The sequence below is a fragment of the Pyrus communis genome, chromosome 1 (genome assembly GCF_041283825.1).
Source record: "Pyrus communis isolate YQ-2024b chromosome 1, ASM4128382v1, whole genome shotgun sequence".
NCBI lineage: Eukaryota > Viridiplantae > Streptophyta > Magnoliopsida > Rosales > Rosaceae > Pyrus > Pyrus communis.
This window is the reverse complement of record NC_142565.1, coordinates 7573684-7595344: the sequence shown is the minus strand read 5'-3', so window position 1 is coordinate 7595344 and position 21661 is coordinate 7573684. Positions and strand designations below refer to the sequence as shown.

The window sequence follows — 21661 nt, the reverse complement described above, 5'->3', positions numbered from 1 at the left end:
ATAGGAGACCAACATCATCGTATACTTGTTAATTCAAATTTTGATTTGATTGTTCTTTCTAAATATCGAAAAACTTGCATTTGCAATAAAATTTGAAAATGTCGTACGACTTGTTCATGTCATTATCTGAGTTACGGACATGTTGCAATTTGTAATTTACAAAGAAAAAAAGGTTTGAAACAATGTATCACTTGTAGTCTAATTCCATTTACTTTCTCATCTAAAAACTTAGTACGTGATTTGCACACGACTCACTCTTTTCAAGAGTATTTTAACGTTTAAAATATCGATACAACTTTGTCAGAATATTGTTTTTCAGGTGGCATTTTTGCCTAAATTCCAAGTGGTGCAAAATCGTTCCCTAGCAATGCACCACGTGATAGCTTGCATTACAAAAACACGTGAGACTGGTTCTCATATGGCAACTTAATAAGTGTCTTTGACGTAGAAATCTCTCTTTCATACATTTGATATTGTATTTCTAATTCCTCCTATCAATCTAACTTGTTGTCATCCGTTTCTTCCTCATTTGGCCTAAATTCCCTTAAATTTGCAAGTTCCTTAATTTGGTGTCATTCTTCCATTTCAATTCAGTAGCGGTGTGTGTGGTTTGACGTGTTTTTCTCTAAATTAATTTGGTGTCATTCCTCTTCACTTGAAAATGAGAGGTCTTAGGTTCGAATATCGTGGATGACGAATTCGATACCAAATTAGGCTACCCATTGTGTGGCTTAGCTGAACTCCCTCTTTCTTTAATATAAAAATATCGATGTACTAAAAAAAAAATTAGTCTACTCTTGTTGAAATTAGTTTGAATATATATGAATGCCCCCAATTTTTACGGACTTTAGCCCAAGAGAAATAGTTTGACCCAACGAGAAAAACAACCTTAGACGAGCCAACCATAAAGGAAATATCCATAAGGGTCAAGTATTTGGGCCCATTGGACATGACAGCCCAACTCATCAAGAATGTCTTAGGCATATATAATGTGTTCCAAAAGTGGGTTCAGAAGATATAACAGATACTAATAGCCTTCAATTATTTCAAATTAGGCGATTATCATCTGTTGATGTATCTACCCGACTCGTAAAATAATCATAATTCGTTTCATGTTTTGATTATTAGTTGTAAATGTAAGGAAACGATTGCCAGTAACTATTGTTTGCTTTAGTTGGTGATTATCGAATGTTGATCAATGTGAATGACTGATAATGACGTTCATTCCCTTCAACACTGATGATCATCTACCCATGTTGTTCATAGGGGCTTGAAATTGGATGTATTATCTTCATGAAAAACATGATGGTAGTAGATTACAAGCACTAAGCAAAGCAATAAGGAAAAGTGGAACACTAAAACGATGTGTTGTGAGTATTAGTGGAACACCAACACTAAAACTGTCCTTCCCTTACTTATTTTAAACAAATCACAAATATTTTTGTGGATAATACATAAGGGAACTGCCTAATCAACAACCAAATAATTAATTAAATTATCTAATTAGATAAAAATTGTCAACTCTTGGAGGAGACATAAAGGAAGGAACTATGCTTAACTAAGCTAATCAATCTCTAATTCAGGCTTTTGGGGGCAAAAATTCCATAAGCAAATTACTGTTTTCAAAGACCTTTTCCCCCTTTTCACATTTTTCTGCTTTGAATTTGATTGGCCCTCCTTCCACAATCAGCACCTTTTGAGGTTTACAAGCAATGACTGTTTTTTGAACCATAAGTAAATATTATTTTTTGTCCATCAGATTAAATCTTCTGCACTCATTTTATATGTGGCCTTTATGTGATTTTACTAATCGATTGATATATATTAAGTTTATGACAACAAAATTAATGAGAAATTTTTTTTAGTATGACCGAAATATGAGATAGTATGCGGTATGCCACATGATATTATATAATTGGAGGAATTTTTTTTTTTTTTAAAGTGTCCCTTCAATTGTATACGGACATATGGTGGTGTACCAATCCGTATTACCGTCACGCTGAAAAATCACACAAAGTTAAGGGTGTGGACAGTGGCTTCCCAATAAACACAAAAATGTGAGAGGTCATGGGTTTGATGCTCCAAGCTGGTGAGTTTGTTTGACTGTGGTCATAAGGAGGGTGAAATTCCCCATAGCCCCTCCGAACCCCAAAAATGATAAATAACCGTGGTTTGTCACTGATCGTTCCCCTATTCACAGAAAAAATTAATAAAAAATGTCACACAAAAAATAAGTACAATGTACAAAAGATTAAACCCTTTGTCCGTATTGACTTAAAAAAGTCAATAATTTATTCAAGTTGACAAAACCTTGTTGTAGTTTTATGAAAAAAAGGCAGAATAAATAAAACTTGGCTTTCTGCGTACACGTGTGCTTTGTATTTGAAAATATTACACTAACATGTTTCGAATAATTTCATCCATTTGGTCACCTCTAGTACAAGGACGACTACAATGTTGCAAGTTGGAGAACGATGAAAAGTCAGACAGTATGAGAAAGTACATAGATTTACGTAATCCAAATCCAGCAATTAAGTTGTCTATATCCACTTAAGAAGTACGGATAACATTTTCTGAACCGAATACCACGAACAAAAATTACCAAAACCGAAAGCATCGAAACCCAAACTTTTTTGTTCGGTTTTGATTAGCAAATTTTGGAGAGATGATCAGCCGCCTAGTACCTAGATGGAGTCTAAACAGAGCAAGGGATAGATTTTTAGAATAGTGGTTTCAGGTCAATTCGTTGATAGATTGCGTCGTTATAAGTTAACCTGACATAAAACAAAACATATTAACGAATCAGGTCGTTATCGGGTCATCTGTTAAAAACTCATTAACAAACGAATTTGACACGACACGACCCATTAAGATATCGTGTATGATACCAAAACAGCACAAACAAAACAAACACAATCCGTTTACCAGGTCTAATTGCAATAATGATAGAGAGCACTTTTTTAAAAAGAAGTATTTATCTTGTTTATATCGAAGATCAATGACTAATAATTAACGAGCATACATAAAAAGTAAAAAAATATGTAAATATCACTTTACTTTTAAGAAGAAAGAGTGCTTGTGAAATCTGGCATCACCGGAGGGGCAGCCCAAGTACGGTCGTGGTTAATCGGTGATCATTCAGTCAACCTCCTCAACCAATTGTCTCCATCCTATACGACAAAAGAAATAAAAAGATAAAAAAACCTCTGTGATTTTTTGTTGTTTATTAATTTATTGCTAATGAGTAACAAATGTTATCCACTATTTCCATATTTAGTATTACTTATTACAGTGACAGTTGTAAAATTCACTTTTCACCCTATGAGAGTAGTTGTCCGAACCAACCGGCAAGCAGATCTCACTGTTCCCAAGTCCGGTCGACCAATGAATTTTCAGAGTACCACACGTCACTTTTTACTTTTATATATCTTTCTTAATTCAGTTATCGGATAATTGAAGAAGATTTATAATTACAAATTAATAAGAATGTGTCAGAGATAAAATTAGGATGCGAACAACACCATCCATTATTAATATTCTAAAGCTATACTAAATGGAGGGAAAACGCCTAACTTCAATATGCAGTGTGCTCAAGAAAAACGCAATATGTTAAAGAAAATTCAAATTGTGTGGTCAATAGACTTTGATGGAATTTCATATATTGATATACAATACGAATCGTTGAATTAAATTTCAAAAATTCGAATTGTGTGATTAGTAGACTTCGATGGAAGGGGATCAGGAGAGGATCCCTTTCCCCAAAGTAGTGGTATATACTATTCACTATTTACCGTCGTACTAAGGAAATGGAAATCCCATTGACCCAACAGCGGAACCCACCTTACACGTCAGCACGTAAAATCACGAGTGGGCACCCACAACACCAGCCTAATCAGGGTCAAATTTGTCACAGAAAAAACCTAATTTAGACCCTAATGGAAAACAGAAGGGGGAGACGAGCATCGGCAGTAGTGCTTCTACGTTCTCTCACCGACGGATGTGGCGCGCGGGGCCCCACGCGGTTCCAACGAGGGCGCGAAAGATGGAAATTTTCTTTTTAACCCCCAATTGACCGTTCATCACGGACGAACAGAACTCCGCGGACTCCTGACCTTCCGATCAAACGAGACGAGTAAAACCAACGGCCTCAACCGTCCCTGTCCCACTGGACAGTGTAAAAAACAAGGTAAAATAACCACCTACTGGGGGTGAAACAAAAAACGACATCGTCTCGTGATTGATATTTATTTAATTTGAATAAAAAAATAAAAGGGTATATAAAAAACAGACATGCTCTGCGAGTCTGCAGAGCTCTGCGTTTTTGCTCGTCTTCTTCTTCTTCCTCTGCAATTCGTTGGCTTTTCTGGTTTTTCGCGTTGGTTGAGCTTTTAATGCTGCTTTGTTGGCGTGCCTTCTTTCCCTTCTTTCGTCCCCTTCTTTCCCTCTTATATCCTTCGCGGAGACTTGAATAAAATGGCAGTGAAATTCATTCCTTTTGTCTGATCAAAACAGAAAATTTTAAACCGAGATTTTTGGTTGGCGAAATTTTGATCATTTTTTTTGGGGGAGGACGACTGCGGCGATGATGAATTCGACTCCGACCGAAATCCAGGAGCCGAGCATCGACACCGATAAGCTGAGCTACGAGATATTCTCGATATTGGAGAGCAAGTTCCTGTTTGGCTACGACGATCAGAAGCTCTGGGTTCCCAAACAGGTCTCTCCGTCCCCCACGCCGGTCTCCGACCCCAAACCTGACCCCGCCCAGCTGGTGGGCGTTCAGCCCCAATCTGAAAATGGCGTCGCGGCGATCAAAAACCAGAGGGGCAAAATCTGCATTCTCAGCATCGACGGCGGCGGAGGAATGAGAGGGATTCTCTCCGGAAAGGCCTTGGCGTATCTAGAGCAAGCGTTGAAGCAGAAATCGGGGAATCCGGACGCCAGAATCGCCGAGTACTTCGACGTCGCCACTGGAGCTGGCGTCGGAGGTATATTCGCCGCCATGCTCTTCGCCACCAGAGACCACGCCCGCCCGATTTTCAAGGCCGACGACACGTGGCGCTTCCTCTCCGATCACGGCAAGAGCTTGTTCAACAATAACCGCTCCTCCACCTCCGCCTCCTCCCCCGGTTTGCTGCGTCGCCTCATTCGAGGTTCTGGTTCGGGCTCGGGTTCAACGGGGTCCGCCACGGCCGGTTTGGAAAAAGTGATGAAAGAGGCGTTCGTCGACGACGACAGGACCTTGACGTTGAAAGACACGCTCAAGCCGGTTCTAATTCCGTGCTATGACCTCTCCAGTACGGCGCCGTTTCTCTTCTCCAGGGCGGACGCCCTCGAGACCGACAGCTACGACTTCCGCCTCTGGGAGGTCTGCCGCGCCACGTCAGCCGAACCGGGAGTCTTCGAACCGGTCCAAATGCAGTCCGTCAACAACCAGACCAAGTGCTTGGCCGTGGACGGCGGCTTGGCCATGAGCAACCCGACCGCGGCGGCGATCACGCATGTCCTGCACAACAAGCAGGAGTTCCCGTTCGTGCGAGGGGTCGAGGACATAATGGTCCTTTCAATAGGAAGCGGCCAGTTTCTGGAAGAAGCGAGGTACGCGTACGAGCAAGTGAAGAAGTGGCGAGCCAAGGAATGGGCCCGGCCCATGGCCCGAATCGCCGGCGACGGGTCATCCGACCTGGTAGACCAGTCCGTCGCCATGGCGTTTGGTCAGTCCGGGAGCAGCAACTACGTGCGCATTCAGGTACGAAACACGCCACACCTTTGCTAAAGCGCGCATTGCGCGCATTTAATTCCCAATTTTAATTTTTTTTTTTTTTTTTTTTTTTTTTTTGTCACGGAGTTAAATTTTCGAGGTTTGGCTGTTTTTTTGCCGTTTCTGTTGCAACTGACTACGAGACGACACTGTTAGCCAGGCTGGGTAATGCTAAGAACGACATGTAAAATGTGTAGACACACACGTATAGAGGGCGCTAACTTGCGCCAGGGGCATGGGTCTCGTTTTCATGCAATTAAATGCGGGTGTTTTGTAACGTAAAATATTTGGCCCCGCGTAGTGTTGTGGGGGGCATTGCCGATCCAAAGTGTTGCTATGCTGCAAGTGCGCAGACCAAATGGAGCAAAATTTTGCTTTATCACCGAAAAATGATTTTCGCACACTTATGTTTTGCAAACTTTTGGTAGTGTGCGGAAAACACCTCTTTTTTTTTTCTACCTTTACCATCTCACGTCACATGATGGGCGATATACGATTAGGGATACGCCCTGTGTGAGCTTGAGAGAGCTCTGGTTTTGTTTTTTCGATTAGATTCAAGGACCGAGAGGGAAGGGATTTTGATTGGTCCGGAGTAGGTTAGCTGATTAGGACTTTCTGTCTTTGTAGAACAGCTAAGGCCTAAAGCCTAAATTTGACGGGTGTCTCAGTAAATTGGTTCGGTTCTTGGCTTTTAATTTTTTTTTGCTTTACTTGGCAACTTTGGTCCCACTGCAATTGCATCCCATTGATTTTCCCTGAGAAAGTTGATGATTTTCCCCTGTTTGCTGTTTTCTTAGCTTTAAATTTTATTACCTTTGAAGCTTGCTTCTTGGGGCAGTGGTCCATTATTTTTTTACTTTCTTTCCCTTTTCTTTTACCTTAATTGTCAGCCTTTATTTTTCCCTGCTGTGGAAAGTTGGACCAATCTTGACCTGGATTGCTGTGTGGATTTCTGAACCTGTATTATTTCAGTAACTAGTAAATAGGTAGAAATGCTTGGAGAGATGGGGTCACAATTTACTTAAACCTTAATTAACATCCATTTTTGTAATTAGCTCCAAACCATATTAATCTTAAATTCTTAATGCTACAAAAAGAATGTGGGGTTTCCCTTTAATTTGGCTGTGGTCACTTCTCTCCATTTTAGAAAACGAAATGGACTCAATTGTAATATTTTTCCTTTTTCTAACTCTTGGATAAAAAAAGGTTATCGTAATTGACCCACAACTTTTTGCCATATTCTGTTTTCCATCATGGTATATTTTTATCTATGAGGGTGGTCCTAAATTGGAATTTGGAGCTGCCAATCCAAATTGTTTTCAACTGTTGGGTACATTTTTTTTTATTAGCAATTGAATCTTTCCAAATTTGTGCATTGCTTGGTTTTAAATTTTACTATTAAAATTGAGCAAAGCATCTGTTTGTACAAATTCTTGTTTATTTTGTTTGGAATATCATAATGTAGGCACCAACTGTGGTTGAATTCTAAATTTCTAAGTGGGTGTGCATGTCTATGTTCTAGACCAATTTAGAAATTAGTTTTTCAAAAATGGTTAATAACCGGATGTTTACTTGTAATATGTTAGGCAAATGGGACAAGCTTAGGACGTTGCGGGCCAAATGCAGATACAGACCCAAGTCCTAACAACGTTAAGAAGCTGGTAGGAGTGGCAGAGGAAATGCTGAAACAGAAGAATGTTGAATCGGTGCTCTTTGGCGGTAAGAGGATCGGCGAGCAGAGCAATTTTGAGAAGCTCGATTGGTTTGCCGGAGAACTGGTGCTCGAGCATCAGAGGAGGAGTTGCAGAATAGCTCCCACTGTTGCCTTCAAGCAAGCTGCTCCCAAAACAAGTTAGAACTCAAGGGTACGTGCTTGTTGTTCTGTTTACCAATTTTCATATTCATGTCGTGCTCAGACCTCACAAATTTGAAGAAAACAAGTAGGAACTTGTCTCGTGATAATGGTGCTCAAGGGTATTCTATTTTCGAACCAAAGATCTAACGGTTAAAATATACTACTAATTTTACGGTTCAAATAAGTCGGACTCATGTATTGCATTTGAGTTTGACGCATGCTGACTAAACAACTCGTGCACATCCCTATGCTCTGTTTTCTGTCATTTTTGAATCTTTTAAAGTCATGAAATTTAGGTAGATCTGCTATATGATTGGTTGTCAGAATATAATTAGAACAAGTACTTTCTGTAGTTGTGACACTGTTGGAGTGCGAGAAAGTCTTGGCCCCTAATTGCTTGTTTATCATATCATGCTAGGCACTAGGCATGCACAGTATTAACCAATTAAAATGAGAAATGTTGTTGGTGGGATTCATGTTATTAATTAAACTAAATTAACAAAAAGATTAGGGGTTCCACTAATAATGTTTACATGCCATCTTATCATTTGTTTGGTATTACCTGTTAGCAAATAGGGTTACAGACATTGAATAATTAGGTGCCATGACACGTATGCATTGAAAATTCTCAAACTTTTGTTTCTCTGTGGCCTAGACCTGTCATTTTCTTCGTCCTTTACAACAACCAGGTTGTTGTTGTAAACACAAGAAACCAAAACAAAAAACGAAGGTTAAAAAATAAAAAAAATAAAAAAATAAAAAAATGAAAAAATGAAAAAGAAAGAAGATGAATGCTTAGAGCCCCATCCGCTGTCGGCGTACCGACACTTGAGTTTTTGTATAGGCATGGGAGGGAAGGGTGCTGTGGTCATATTGTCAGGAAATCAAATCTTTGTGGTCCTAATTCCTAAGGGCAATGTCCGTAGTCCGGAGAAAAGAAAAAGGGTTGCTTCTTCTGCCTCCATCCGTGCAAATGTTTAGTTTGAATGTTTTGGGTTGCTGTGTTGCAATGGCATTGCCCCACACAATTACACAATGCCTATGAAGAACTCATCCAACTAGCCAATTTAGAACTGGAACATTCAACTTCTTAAAACTGCTTAAATGAAGTGCACGAAATAAGCAATTCATTCCTTGAACTGATTTTTTATTTCAATGCTGCATCAATGTCTGTAGATTCTGTACACTTAGTGCTTCGCAGTCCATAACTTTTTTAATGCTCGATGAGAACCGTCTCCTAACGTAGACATAGATTGAAATGTTTATTTCGTGTACAAGTCACTGGGGCCATATGCTTTTGGCATTGTTTAATGAATCATTTTTAAGACCCATGTGTTAGGTAGAGCCTAGAGGATTAGGACCGTACTTTAACGGTCGCAAATTGCTGTGCATAGGATACACTAGAGCATAATAGAATTTTTGTTAGGATCATAGGATGAAGATAATCTTGTTGAAGGAGTTTTAAACAGTAAATAATTGTATGGAAAATCACATGGGATTAACTACGTGGGGGTATACCTGTGGGGTAAGAAGTGTCAAGGGTTGGTAACCAGAAAGGACTAGCAAATTGTGTCAGTACACCTCCCAACTAACTTTTAAGTTTTAACAGACAAGGGGTAAAACCTTGGAAAAAGCCAAATTGGTCAAATTTCTGAAGTTTTACATTGGTTCTTTCATCAATCCTCGTCTTTGTTCAAACTATTCTCTCTGTTTCCTTTTACTTTTCCAAGTTGTACTTGTAGTTACTTTGTACGAGTACGTAGAAGAAAAGAAGTCTCGCTTTCAAAAATTAAGAAATCTTGTAACGGTTTGTAAGGTGTTGATTCGTTCCCTTTACTACCAATTGATGTTAGCATGAAACATTAACGTCCTTCAGTTTGAACATAAGACTTGGAAAAATTGAAGTGCAAATCACTGAACTTTATGCAATTCCAATGTATGTTCTTACCTGTAGATGTGAACCGTCACAGTAAATATTTTGTCCCAAATATTGCAGGAGAATGGAGAGACATCATCAAAAGGAGGAAAAAACAGGAGAAGAGTAATGTGAAAAGGACTAGTAGCTATTTGTAGAAAGGGGTGGGGGTCCGGGAGGAGGGGAGAGATCTGAGTGGGATTTGTTTGCCTGGCAGAGGACATGCATTTGTGGTCTCCCAGTCTTTACCTTTATACAATGGCAAGGGACCAAAGTGAGAGAGCTTCAAAAGCTTTTGAGATATCAAATTTTCAGTTTCAAAAATTGAGTGCTCATCATGGGTGGGAAAATCTGCTTCCATTTTTTTTTATTTCTTCCCATACCCTTTTCCTTTTTGTATTTTTCACATTCCCCCCCAGATGTTTTTACATTTCTTGTCTTTTCATCCTTGTCTCAAGAAACTTGAGGGGTGGTGGGTGGTGGGCTGGCTACCCTATAGGGCCTATACAACTGTGGAAGACCCAGAGTTGAAAAAATAGTCAAAGCTATTTGTCTGCCTCGGCTTTTTGTAATTTTCAGGGTGTGGGTGGGAAGAGTAATTTTCAGGGTGTGGTTTATATTTTTCAAGCAACTGACCGTATCCATCTCTCATGGGTAGGGGGGTTGTGTTCCTTCTAGTTGTTGATGGGTGGGGCTTGCTGGGGTTAGGGGAGAAAAGTAGTATTCTTTTGTTTTTCCTGCATGTTGAAGAAGTGTATTATTTTTGAAGTTGCAGAATCGTTTTAAGAAAGTTTCAACTTTTTTTGTACATTTTTTTAATTTAAAGAAGTGTTTGGTTTGGTTGTTTTGTTCGGGTGGCTGTGGAATTCTTCACTTTTTCTTTCAGTTTTATGGGACGAATACGCTGTCATTGTGATGTTGAGTGCTAATAAGATAATGTCTTGTACGACTTTTTTATGTGACGGTTTTTAATTGACACAAGACGTTATGATATAGTGTATCCGCACGATTTAAGTTTTTGGCATTAATGACTTTAAAGAATAGATGGAAAGGATTGTCCAGTTTGAAATTCTTTTGTCATGATATCTGCGCATGACTGACTTGTGTATTCTTCACAGAGAAAGGTCAGCGCGGCTGCAATGAACACATTCTTTCACTACTTTTAATAGAATGAAAGTGAAGATTTTGTTCAGACCCAAATATTTGTTGTATTATCTCACACTCAACGCTTACTGTCCACAGACAAGGATCCTCTTTGTGGGAATCCGGAGAATCAATTAATAGTGTCTGTTTATCGTACATCATGTGGTCAGTTTTCATTAAGTACTATTTATATATAATTTTAAATTAAAAATTAAAAATAATTTCTAACCGCACGATGTATGATGAATGAAAACGATTGATTGATCATTCAGATCCACACAAATAAGATCCGGAGAGAATCCTATTCCATTGTCCACACCAGAATCCACTACCTTAACCTATACATGGGTGACCATTTCAGAGTACAGATGTCAAAATATCTAACTTAATATGGACAGAGTTTGACTACTGAAAAAATCAGCAGCAGTTCCTACTGCTAGCAAATCACAGGTGGACACTGTCCAATCTGGATTAAAAAATCAATTACTTGGACACGTGTCCACCTGTAATTTGCTAGTAGCAGGAGCTGCTGCTGATTTTTCAGCAGCCAAGCTCCGTTCACTTAATATTAACAAAAAAAAAAAAAAAAAAAAAGTCAATAACAATATTTTTAATTGAAAAATCAAATATGATGTGGCATGACGTGGATTACAAGTAAAAAATTGACAGTAGTTTCAAATTGTTTTTAATTGATTATTAAATGCATTTTGTTAATTATATTATTGTTTTCTTTTACATTTATTATATGTTTAATGTAATAAAATCATAATCTAATTTGATATATCTTGTGGAGAGTAAAACTTTAAAAGATGTTAAAATACCACATAGACAGTCAAATTTAAATTTTAAAATTTGACATCTCCTTGAAGATACTTGTAATCCTAAAATATACAAGCTGAGACCAAAACAAAAGAACAAAAAATAGAGTTGTGATTTGACACTAAAAAAAGGATAATTATTTTGAAGCAATAATAATAGGCATAAAAGTAATTATATTGGTGTGAGCGAATTCAGGTTCTCTTCTCCTAAGTTTGGAGACTTTAAAGTACTAAGAAACGATACCATGTTGCAAATTTTCAAAGAGGCTGGCTGAGGGCCCCACTTTCAATAACAATGATATTGTCCCTAACTTGATAGTTGCCACCTGCCCAAATCGTCAGGTGTGGGGTTTTATCACAAAAGATCTCGGTGTTAGTTAAAGTGGGGTAATCATATTTAAACTCATCTTTCTTTCTCCCCAATCAGATGTAGGATACTCAACATGCCTCTGCACGCGGGACCCAATTAGTGAGTCATACGTGGGAGATCCACATTGACAACCATGCGGACCCAAGTCGGGGCTCACCTAACACATGGGGCCAAATGGGACCCACCCAATTGCGTGCCAGTACAAGCTCGCCCCTTGGTTCTGATACCACATTAATATACCCTGACCCGGAATGTCCACGTATCCATTCAAGTCGTGATGTGCTGGGCGACACCGGGAGGGTGATGAAGTCATAAAGATACTACTAAAATACTACAAATGGACAACAAAGGCAATAAATTAAGGACTTACAAGTGACACATTTCATGGTATCATTTGAAATTTTCCTTAACCACTCATTTTTAAGTATGTTTGTCTAATTTTTGTAGTGCATTCATAAATAATTTAGACTAAGTTATATGTAGATTCTGTTGACTATAGCAGATGACTTGATGATTTGGCAGCTCACTTATGACATGGCAGATTTACAGTTAAAGATTGATGACTTGGCAGCTGTGGTTATTACTGTTATAACTGTTTTATCAAGGTAGTTAGAATGGTTAAGATAATCTGTTAGTATTCTCAAGCTATATATATGCTGAGATAACAATGTAAGATATGTGTAAAACCATTTCAGAATATACCAAACTCTCATTTCTCTTTCTCTCTCTAAGCTTTCGAGCCTTTCTTGCTTCCATTGATTTCTTCATTTGTGATTTCTTTAGTTATGTTATGATGGTATCACTCGCCGAGGTAAGATCGTAGGATTGTTTTTCGCTGTGCTTCCTAGAAGGATTTTTGGGTGGATTCATCTCACATGTTCAAGATTTCAGTGTTCTTCGAAGTTCAAGGTTGTAAATTTTCTCAGGTTCATTAGTTCTTGTTTTTTGGTTTTTCAGTTTATCAGATATTCGATTAAATGTCTAAGTGAGAAGATTTTTGGGTTTAGCATATATTTTCTTGATGAATTAAAGGCCGATGCCATATGTGAGTAGTAAAGATTGAAAGTGTTAAAGATTGAAAGAATACAAGGCCAAGGCCATTCTTTCTGTATTAAATATTGAAGATTTGTTGATTTTATGCGCTTCAGAGGCCGAAGCCGAAGTTGCAAGGAACATTCAAAAGTTTTCATTAGTTTTTCTGAGTTTTTCTACATTTCATAAGGTCGAAGCCGAAGTGTAGTGTTATTCAGAAGTTTGTTTGAAGGAATTTTATGGGAATTTCTTATGCTTGGTTTGTAGAACATTTTCTTGGTATTCAACAATGTCTGAGTCGGTGAAGATTGAAGGATTATTGGGTATGCTTACGGTGAAACTCCAAGATGACAATTTTGTTAAGTGGAGTTATCAATTCCAATCGATGCTAAGGGGATATGATCTGTTTGATTACTTTACAGGGTATCACATTGTCCTCCAAGGTTTGTAATCAATACAGAAACTGGTGTTACAAAAGCAGTCACAACAACATATAAGAATTGGGTAAAGAAGGATTTGGCATTGCTCTGTTTAATGATTGCAAACCTGTTTGATGATGCCATGAAATATGTCATTGAGTGTAAGACTTCCTAAGAAGCATGGACATGCTTGCAGGAAAGGTTTGTATTTATTTCTATGGTTCAAATTAATTGAAGACTGAGTTTTATTCTTCATAAAAGGGTGTAGAATCTGTTGAGAAGTTTATGTTAAATTTGAAGGCTATAAGGGATTAACTAATTTCTACTGGGGAAAAGGTATCTGATAATGACTATATGATTGCCGTGCTATCAGGACTGCCTGTTGACTTTGAGATGATCAAGACATTGATTCTTGATAGAGAAACAACTATCTTTGAAAGATTTTTGAGCACAACTGCTTGGGGCTGAAACAAGCATTGAATCAAGAATGCATTCACTGAGTACATCTATGTCTGCAATGGTGGTACAAGGTGAAGGATCCAGTTCTCAAAGATTTCAAGGGGGCTATGAACATGGAGAAAATTCTAATACTCAGAGAAGTTAGCAAGATTATAATGGAAGTTTTCAGGGAGGAATTGGCAATGAAAATAGGTCTTATCAACAAAGAGGAAATTTCTCTGGTAACAATAAAAGGTTTAATAATGGGAATACTAATTCAAGACAGTATTCTGGTAATGGAAATTTTGGCAACAGAAATGGAAATAGAGATGGCAACAACAGTGGACATTTCTTGGGCAATGGCAAACAGTCTCAAAATGGCAATTCAAATTCTGGAAATTCATACTCTGGGAATAATGGTTTTTTCTCTGGAAATGAGGGTACAAAAGGCAGTCATTGGAATGGTAACACAAGTTACAAGTTTTCAATTTCTTCAGAATGTTAAATATGTTCAAGAAAGGGCTACACGTCACCTAATTATTACCATAGAACTGATAATAGTGGTTATTCTCTAGGGTTTATAATGTGTCAAATATGTGGGAGAAGAGGCCATATTGCATTGGAATGCTACCAATAGGAACAATTTCACCTATCAAGGGACTTCACCACCTCCTCCATTGACTGCAATGATTGCATATGATAATATTGAACAGCAACAGGCACATGCATCAAATGGTCATGGTTTTTCTGCATCTGATACTTGGATCATAGATACATGAGATACCCATCATATGACAATCAATGTTAATAATCTCAATCAAGCCACTACATACAATGGGAATGACAAGATCATAATTGGAAATGGGGAAGGTTTGATAGTTAAGCATATAGGCTCCTTAATTATTCCTACATCATCACATCATTCCTTCATAGTACACAATGTTTTGCATGTGCCTATAATCACTGTTAATTTACTATCAGCTAAGAAATTATGTAAGTACAATGCTTGCTGGTTTATTTGTGATGATGTGACCTTTTTTATACAGGATAAGGCCACAACGGTGATTTTATACGAAGGAATGAGTGATGATGATTTTATACCAAGAAAAGAATGATGATGGAGAATTGTTCAAGATACCAGTCAATACATTTTCAAATAGTTTTGCTGCAAAGTTGAGTAATTGTGCTGCTTTTCTGGGAAAGAAGGTTAAGGTTTCAGTTTGCACCAAAGGCTTGGACATCCATTTAAGGAGATATTAATTTTTATGATTAAATCTTCAGATATATCAGTTAGTACAGATTCTAATTCACGTATGTCTATGTGTCAATCTTGTATTCAAGGAAAAATGAGTAGACATCCATTTCTTGTAAAACAAGATAGGGCTAGAAATATGTTTGATAAGATCCACTTTGATGTATGGGGTCCATCTCTAATAAAGTCTAAAGAGGGGGATAGATACTATATGAATTTTGTAGATGAATATTCAAGATTCATGTGGATTTTTCTCATGGTTAATAAATAAGAAGCTTTTGCTATTTTTGTGAAGTTCCATGCCTTTGTATCAACTCAATTTATTGCATCCATAAAGTGTTTTCAGTCTGATGATGGAAGAGACTTTATGAGTCAAATGTTCAGTGATTTCTTGGCAAATAGAGGAATTAAACACATGGTTTCATGTTCATATACCCCTCAGCAAAATGGTCTTGCTGAGAGGAAACATAGATATGTTGTGGAGACCGTCATCACACTCATGGCAAAAGCTAATCTAGCACCAAAGTTTTTGTATCATGCCTGTGCTCATGCAACTTTGTTGATTAACAGAATGCCATGCAAAGTATTAAAAATGAAGTCACCTTATCAATGCCTTTTTTTTTTTTTTTTTTGGAAAAGTTCATGAAGTTAATCACTTCAAAAATTTTGGAACTGCTGTGTATCCATTTCTTAGACCTTTTAATGTAAACAAATTACAATTTAGGTCAACTCATAGGGTTTTTCTTGGATATGCTTCTGGACATAAAAGGGTAATAGTTTATAATGAGCAGAAAGAGAAGTTGATATTGTCTAGGCATGTTATTCATGATGTGACTATGTATCCATGTCAAAAGAAACCTGTTTTAGAAGCAAATGTTATGTCACATTCACAGTGTTCTAGACAACCTATAGTTATGGTTCAGTTATCAATTCCAAGTGTCAATTTTGTATCCAAATCACACTCTGGGAATTCTCAATAAGCTTAGGCTGTGATTGTACCAGAAGATTAACTGCAATCAAGTTCATATAGTTCTCATTCTTCAGAAATGCAAGATTCTTCGGAAAATGAAATTCCTCATCATCATCACTCTATTCCAGATTCAACAATGTCACCCTTGCTGCATGTCTATCACAATTCCTAGTTAGAGGTAATCCTTCCACTTTCAACTCATGATAACAATACTAGTGCTATTTCAACCTCTGTGATAAATTCAGTTTCAAATCATCTCATGACAACACGATTAAAGGGTGGGGCAATTGAGAAGAAGTATTATGTAGCTTTACTAGCTACATTTCCAGAGTTACAGTCATTACAATTAGGTGAAGAAGAACTATTCATTGGGGGTTTCTCTTTTGTTTACTGATATAGCAGAGCCATCAAGCTTTAGAAAAGCTTTTAGCATACCATAGTGGCAGCAAGCTATGCAAGATGAATAAGATTCTTTAAGAGCACAAGGGACATGGAGTTTGGTTCCTATACCTGATGATAGGGCAATTCTGGGAAGTAAATGGGTTTCTAAAATGAAAAAGAATCCAGATGGCATTGTATCAAGGTTTAAGGCAAGGCTAGTTGCACAAGGCTTTTCACAAGAACATGGTGTGGATTATTCAGAAACTTTCAGTCTTGTTGTGAGACATACGATAGTGAGAATTATTTTAGTTATTGCTACAATGAATCATTGGGATTTAAAGCAACTAGACATCAAAAATGCTTTTCTTCGTGGGGAATTGCAAGATGATGTTTACATGAAACAACCACAAGGGTTTGTTGATCCTAACTACCCTAATCATGTTTGATTGATAAAGTCATTATATGGTTTAAAAAGGCACCAAGGGCCTGGAACTCCAAGTTCACAAGTTACCTTCTTGCAATGGAGTCTCATGCATCCTTACTTGATACAAGTTTGTTCCTGAAGAAGGATGGTTCAGACATTGTTATATTGTTGTTACATGTGGATGACATAATCCTCACATGCTTAAATAATTTGAAGATTAATCAGGTTGTTTAAGAACTATCTGAAGTTGATTTAAAGGATTTGGGAAGACTCACATTCTTTCTTGGTTTACAAGTACATTACAAAGAGAACAGAGATATCTTTGTGAATCAAGCAAAATACATCAAAGATCTTATTCATAAAATAGGTTTGGAACCTTGTAAGCCTGCAGCAACACCTTGCAAGCATCATACCTCAATGCTTATGACTGAAGGCAATCCCTTACAAGATCCAAGCACTTATAGAAGTATAGTTGGTTCTCTGTAATATCTGACTTTCACACGACCAGATATTGCATTTACAGTAAATTTAATGTGTCAATTCATGACTACACCAATTGAGGTACATTTTGGGGTAGTAAAGTGGATGTTAAGATATCTTCAAGGGACAATTCAGTATGGAATTTGTTACTCAGCAAATGCAGAAATGAATTTGAATGCATTCTCAGATGCAGATTGGGCTGCAGACTTTAACACATGAAGATCAATGACAAGGTACGTTGTTTTTCTTGGAAATAACCCTATATCTTGCCAATCTAAGAAGCAAAGCTCAGTTTCAAGGAGCTCAACAGAAGCTGAGTACAAAGCTCTTGCACATACTATTGCAGACATTAGTTGGGTGAGATATATTTTGAAAGACCTGGATGTATTTCTTCCTAATCCTCCTCTAATTCAATGTGATGATATGTCTGCAATATCACTAAGTGCAAATCCAGTGTTTCATTCTCGAATAAAACACTTGGACACAAATTATTATTTCGTGTGAGAGAGAGTTCAACAAGGAGACTTGGAGGTAGTGTATGTTCCAACAGATGATGAAACATCTGATATTTTGAGAAAGGGTCCACATAGTCCTTTGTTTGTTAAGCATTATTACAATTTGCAACTAGGAAATCCTAGATGCGATTGAAGGGAGATATTAACTATAGCATATGACTTGATGACTTGGCAGCTCACTAATGACATGGCAGATTTACAGTTAAAGATTGATGACTTGGTAGCTATGGTTATTACTGTTATAACTATTCTGTCAAGGTAGTTAGAATGGTTAGGATAATCTGTTAGTATTCTCAAGCTATATATATATATATACGCGCTAAGATAACAATGTAAGAAGTGTGTAAAACCATTTCAGAAAATAACAAACTCTCATTTCTCTTTCTCTCTCTAAGCTTTCGAGCCTTTCTTGCTTCCATTGATTTCTTCGTTTGTGATTTCTTTAGTTCTGTTATGAGATTCAAAATCACTCGTTGAAATGCCCCAAAAAGGATTTAAGTAATTTGTGAGAGATGAAACTTATAAAGCTTATAAATAGTTTTCACAACTTTTTATAAACTTTATATTATACGCAATATTCATCTTTATTGGATAAATTTTGTCGTGTCACCGAGTACACATGCCACGTATTTTTGGTCCCTATCCTTTGTGTTTAGACCAACTATTAAGTTTGAGGAGGAACCAGTTGTTTGATCGATCAAAGGGCCAAAAAGCAAATATTGAGAAAAAGTGTACAGTTGATAGCAAAATGTAAGTTGTTTTTCATCCATGCCACTTTATATCATGACCAAGGATTTCAAAATGTGTTACTCAATTGGAAAAAGAGGATCCTTCTCTCTCCAAATCTCTCAAGACCAAAGAAAGTTGTCCAATAAAGTTCCCAAAAAAAGAAAGTAAACTTTTGAGACCTCATGCAACCATCACTACCTGTTCATAATTATTTACTTGTGGTAATCAATCTTTTGCATGTAACTTCTGCCCTCCTTAAAACTACGTATTTAGTTTCATTCATTATTATAGTCTAGTAGTATTTCTCTTCACTTGTAAGTGAGAGATTATTATGGCTCGACTATTATAAGGTTTAACTCACTCCCCACCCCTTAGCGTAAATACTATCATTTGTTAAAAAAAAATAAATAAATAAAAAAAAAACCTACCTCTTTAGTATGGGCATCTTATCACTGTGGCCACAATATTTTGCTACTTTATCTCCAAAACTTCCCCCACCTGATGACTACTACATGGCAAGAAAGTACATAGGTTTTATGTTCAAGCAAGCATCCAGTTTAACCAAATTTCAACACAATTAGTACAACAACTTGAAGCCAAAAGGGTTGATTAGACCAATATTACTCCGCATAAGTTGGCTTTGGTGAAAATTAACCAATCATTGACCCACCAAGTCCAATCGGTGCACCCTTGGATGCTCTCCTTGTCTACCTATTTGTGTTAACAAATTTTCTTCTTATGTCATAACCAGAATCGTCCAATAACTACCATGTAAGATTAAAAACAAAATTGAATTTGACGTTTCGTTTGGTAATCCATATGTGTTAAATAAATGAGCGATTCATTAATTATGAGCGTCGGAATTGTTACCAAACCATTGATTTGCTTGATATTATGAACCACTAAACGATCTCTAATTCGATTGATTTAATTGAAAAAAAATATGAACATTTTCAATTATGATAAATTTACGACGAGAATTTGGTAGTCGTACACAAGAAATTGCACTCGAGGATGCACCTAATCTTGTTCAACCAAATTAAGTTTGACATGAACCAAAGCATATTGTGAGGTTGGCAGTAGCTCTCCTTTTGCATTTTAAGTAATATTCGATGTCTAATCCCTAGCCATTACCCAATGCTTAACAACCTTTCCGGCCTACTTATGAAAAGAAAAGTGAATCCTCTCTTTTGACCTCTTCCCTTTTGCATAACCTTTCTTGCGACAAAGCAATGATCAATCATCAAAACCTAATTAATCTCCATGGTAATTTGGCTTTGTAGCTCCTTTCACGCGGAGCTTGATAAACAATACGTAAACCACTTAGTTAAAAGTCATACAACTTTTCGTGTGAGCGTCTCATGTTAGCGTGATTCTTTTAGAAATTACATTTTACGTAAGATCATAATTAGACCTAGTAATTTCTTACATGACTCGTTAACTTGACACGAAACGATATGACAATAACGAATTTCGGGTCTACCTATTAATGAGTCGGGTCGTAATTAGGTCACTCGTTAAAAACCCGATAAGATATCGTTTGCCAGATCTAGACATTAGCCATGACAATTTCTTGCACGATCCGTTAACATGACACGAAACAACATGACCCATTAATGAACTAGATCGTTATTGAGTCACCTGTTAAGAACTCATTAAGATAACGGATTTGACACGACACGAACTTGTTAAAATAACAAATATGATATGAAAACAATACGAACACGATTGGTTTGTCAGACCTAATCATACTATAAAAGAGGACCCTAACCACTATCATTGAAGTAGATTCCCGTGTATTATTTGGTAATGATGTAGGAGCATGGAGCGTGTATTATTTTGGTTACGATGGAGTTGGGAAAATGGCCAAGTCGTTGTACGAAAGTCATTGCTTAGTTTGGTGCTAAGTCCTTGTTCAAAACAAAGTAAAGGGTGCAGAATATGTTTCCTTTTTGTCACCTTCTTCTCATATTTTTAGCTTCGTATTGTTTTGCTTTTGTATATGGGTTTGGTTGGTAAACCATCTGTTAATTAATATTGCATGGTGCTATTTCTCTTTTTGCCAACTGGTGTTTATTAAACGTTCGATCGTCTCCATCCTAATTCCTACATGACATGACAGACCTCTCTCCCTATCTTTCTCGCATAATGATAATTATATTATAATTAGCTTAAACAAGAGCGTTTGTTAGCTAGACAAATCATTTTATAATTCAACATGACATGATGACGTGGTGTAGGATTATAGGAGAGATTTTACAATGTATTCGGAACACGAAGTAATACACTACGTGTCATTATACAAGTGTTGGATACTCGTGTTATAAAATTAACAACTTAAAAAATAAAACTTTTCTCCACTTATATAATGACACGTATCATTTTGTGTTCCGAACACACTAAAAAATTTATCAAATTATATATAATTATCAACCTCAATTAATCATAATACATCTGCACACTTAAATCCTGATTATGCATCCTAAACCTACATCACTTTAGACTTTAGTGAGCATCAACAAATCAATTAATTTTTTTTGGTGAACATAATATCGTGGGAGATTTACCTACACGCATATCATATATAATATATAAAATATACTACTATATATATATGTGTGTGTGTGTGTGTGTGTGTATAACTGTTCCTCCTAATTAATTAGCTATAGTAGTTGCTAAGTGATTGTTACTAAAGTCATCGAGTATTCTAGGTTTATGTGGTCGATCGAGTTGGTTGCACGCGTCTACGCTTCATGAAGGAAAATTAGGTACTCAAGCATGCAACGATCAATATCAAGAAGGAAGCTAATACGTCCTAATTAATTTATTTATGTATTCATGTACCACCTAGCTCATACTGGTGCATGTCAGGTCGCTAACAGTAATTATCTGTCAAAACATGAGAAGTTTTTCATTGTAATGAGAACACAAATGGTACACTACATGTTGTTATATAAATGGTGAAAAGTTTAATTTTTTAACTTCTTAATTTTTCATCACACATATCCCAACATTGAAAAATTTCTTGTTAAACGTAATGTCAGATTAATGATGAAAAGAAGCGTATAATAGACTTGACCTCATGTATTATTGGAGATAAGATAATTAATTAAGTAAATCATGATGATAAACAGTAGACACCACAATTATATCTAAGGA

The 21661-nt window shown here is 36.9% G+C and overlaps 1 protein-coding gene and 1 pseudogene across 1 annotated transcript; both read left to right on the top strand.

Annotated features, from left to right (window-relative positions):
• Positions 1-4271: 4271 nt before the first annotated feature.
• Positions 4272-10378, top strand: LOC137720884 (patatin-like protein 6). Its single transcript, XM_068460004.2, has 3 exons — positions 4272-5749; positions 7348-7626; positions 9613-10378. The coding sequence occupies exons 1-2, from the start codon at positions 4583-4585 to the stop codon at positions 7615-7617; spliced, it is 1437 nt and encodes a 478-aa protein (XP_068316105.2). The 5' UTR covers positions 4272-4582; the 3' UTR covers positions 7618-7626; positions 9613-10378.
• Positions 10379-13455: 3077 nt separating this feature from the next.
• On the top strand, positions 13456-14530 carry LOC148699070 (uncharacterized; annotated as a pseudogene).
• Positions 14531-21661: the final 7131 nt, after the last annotated feature.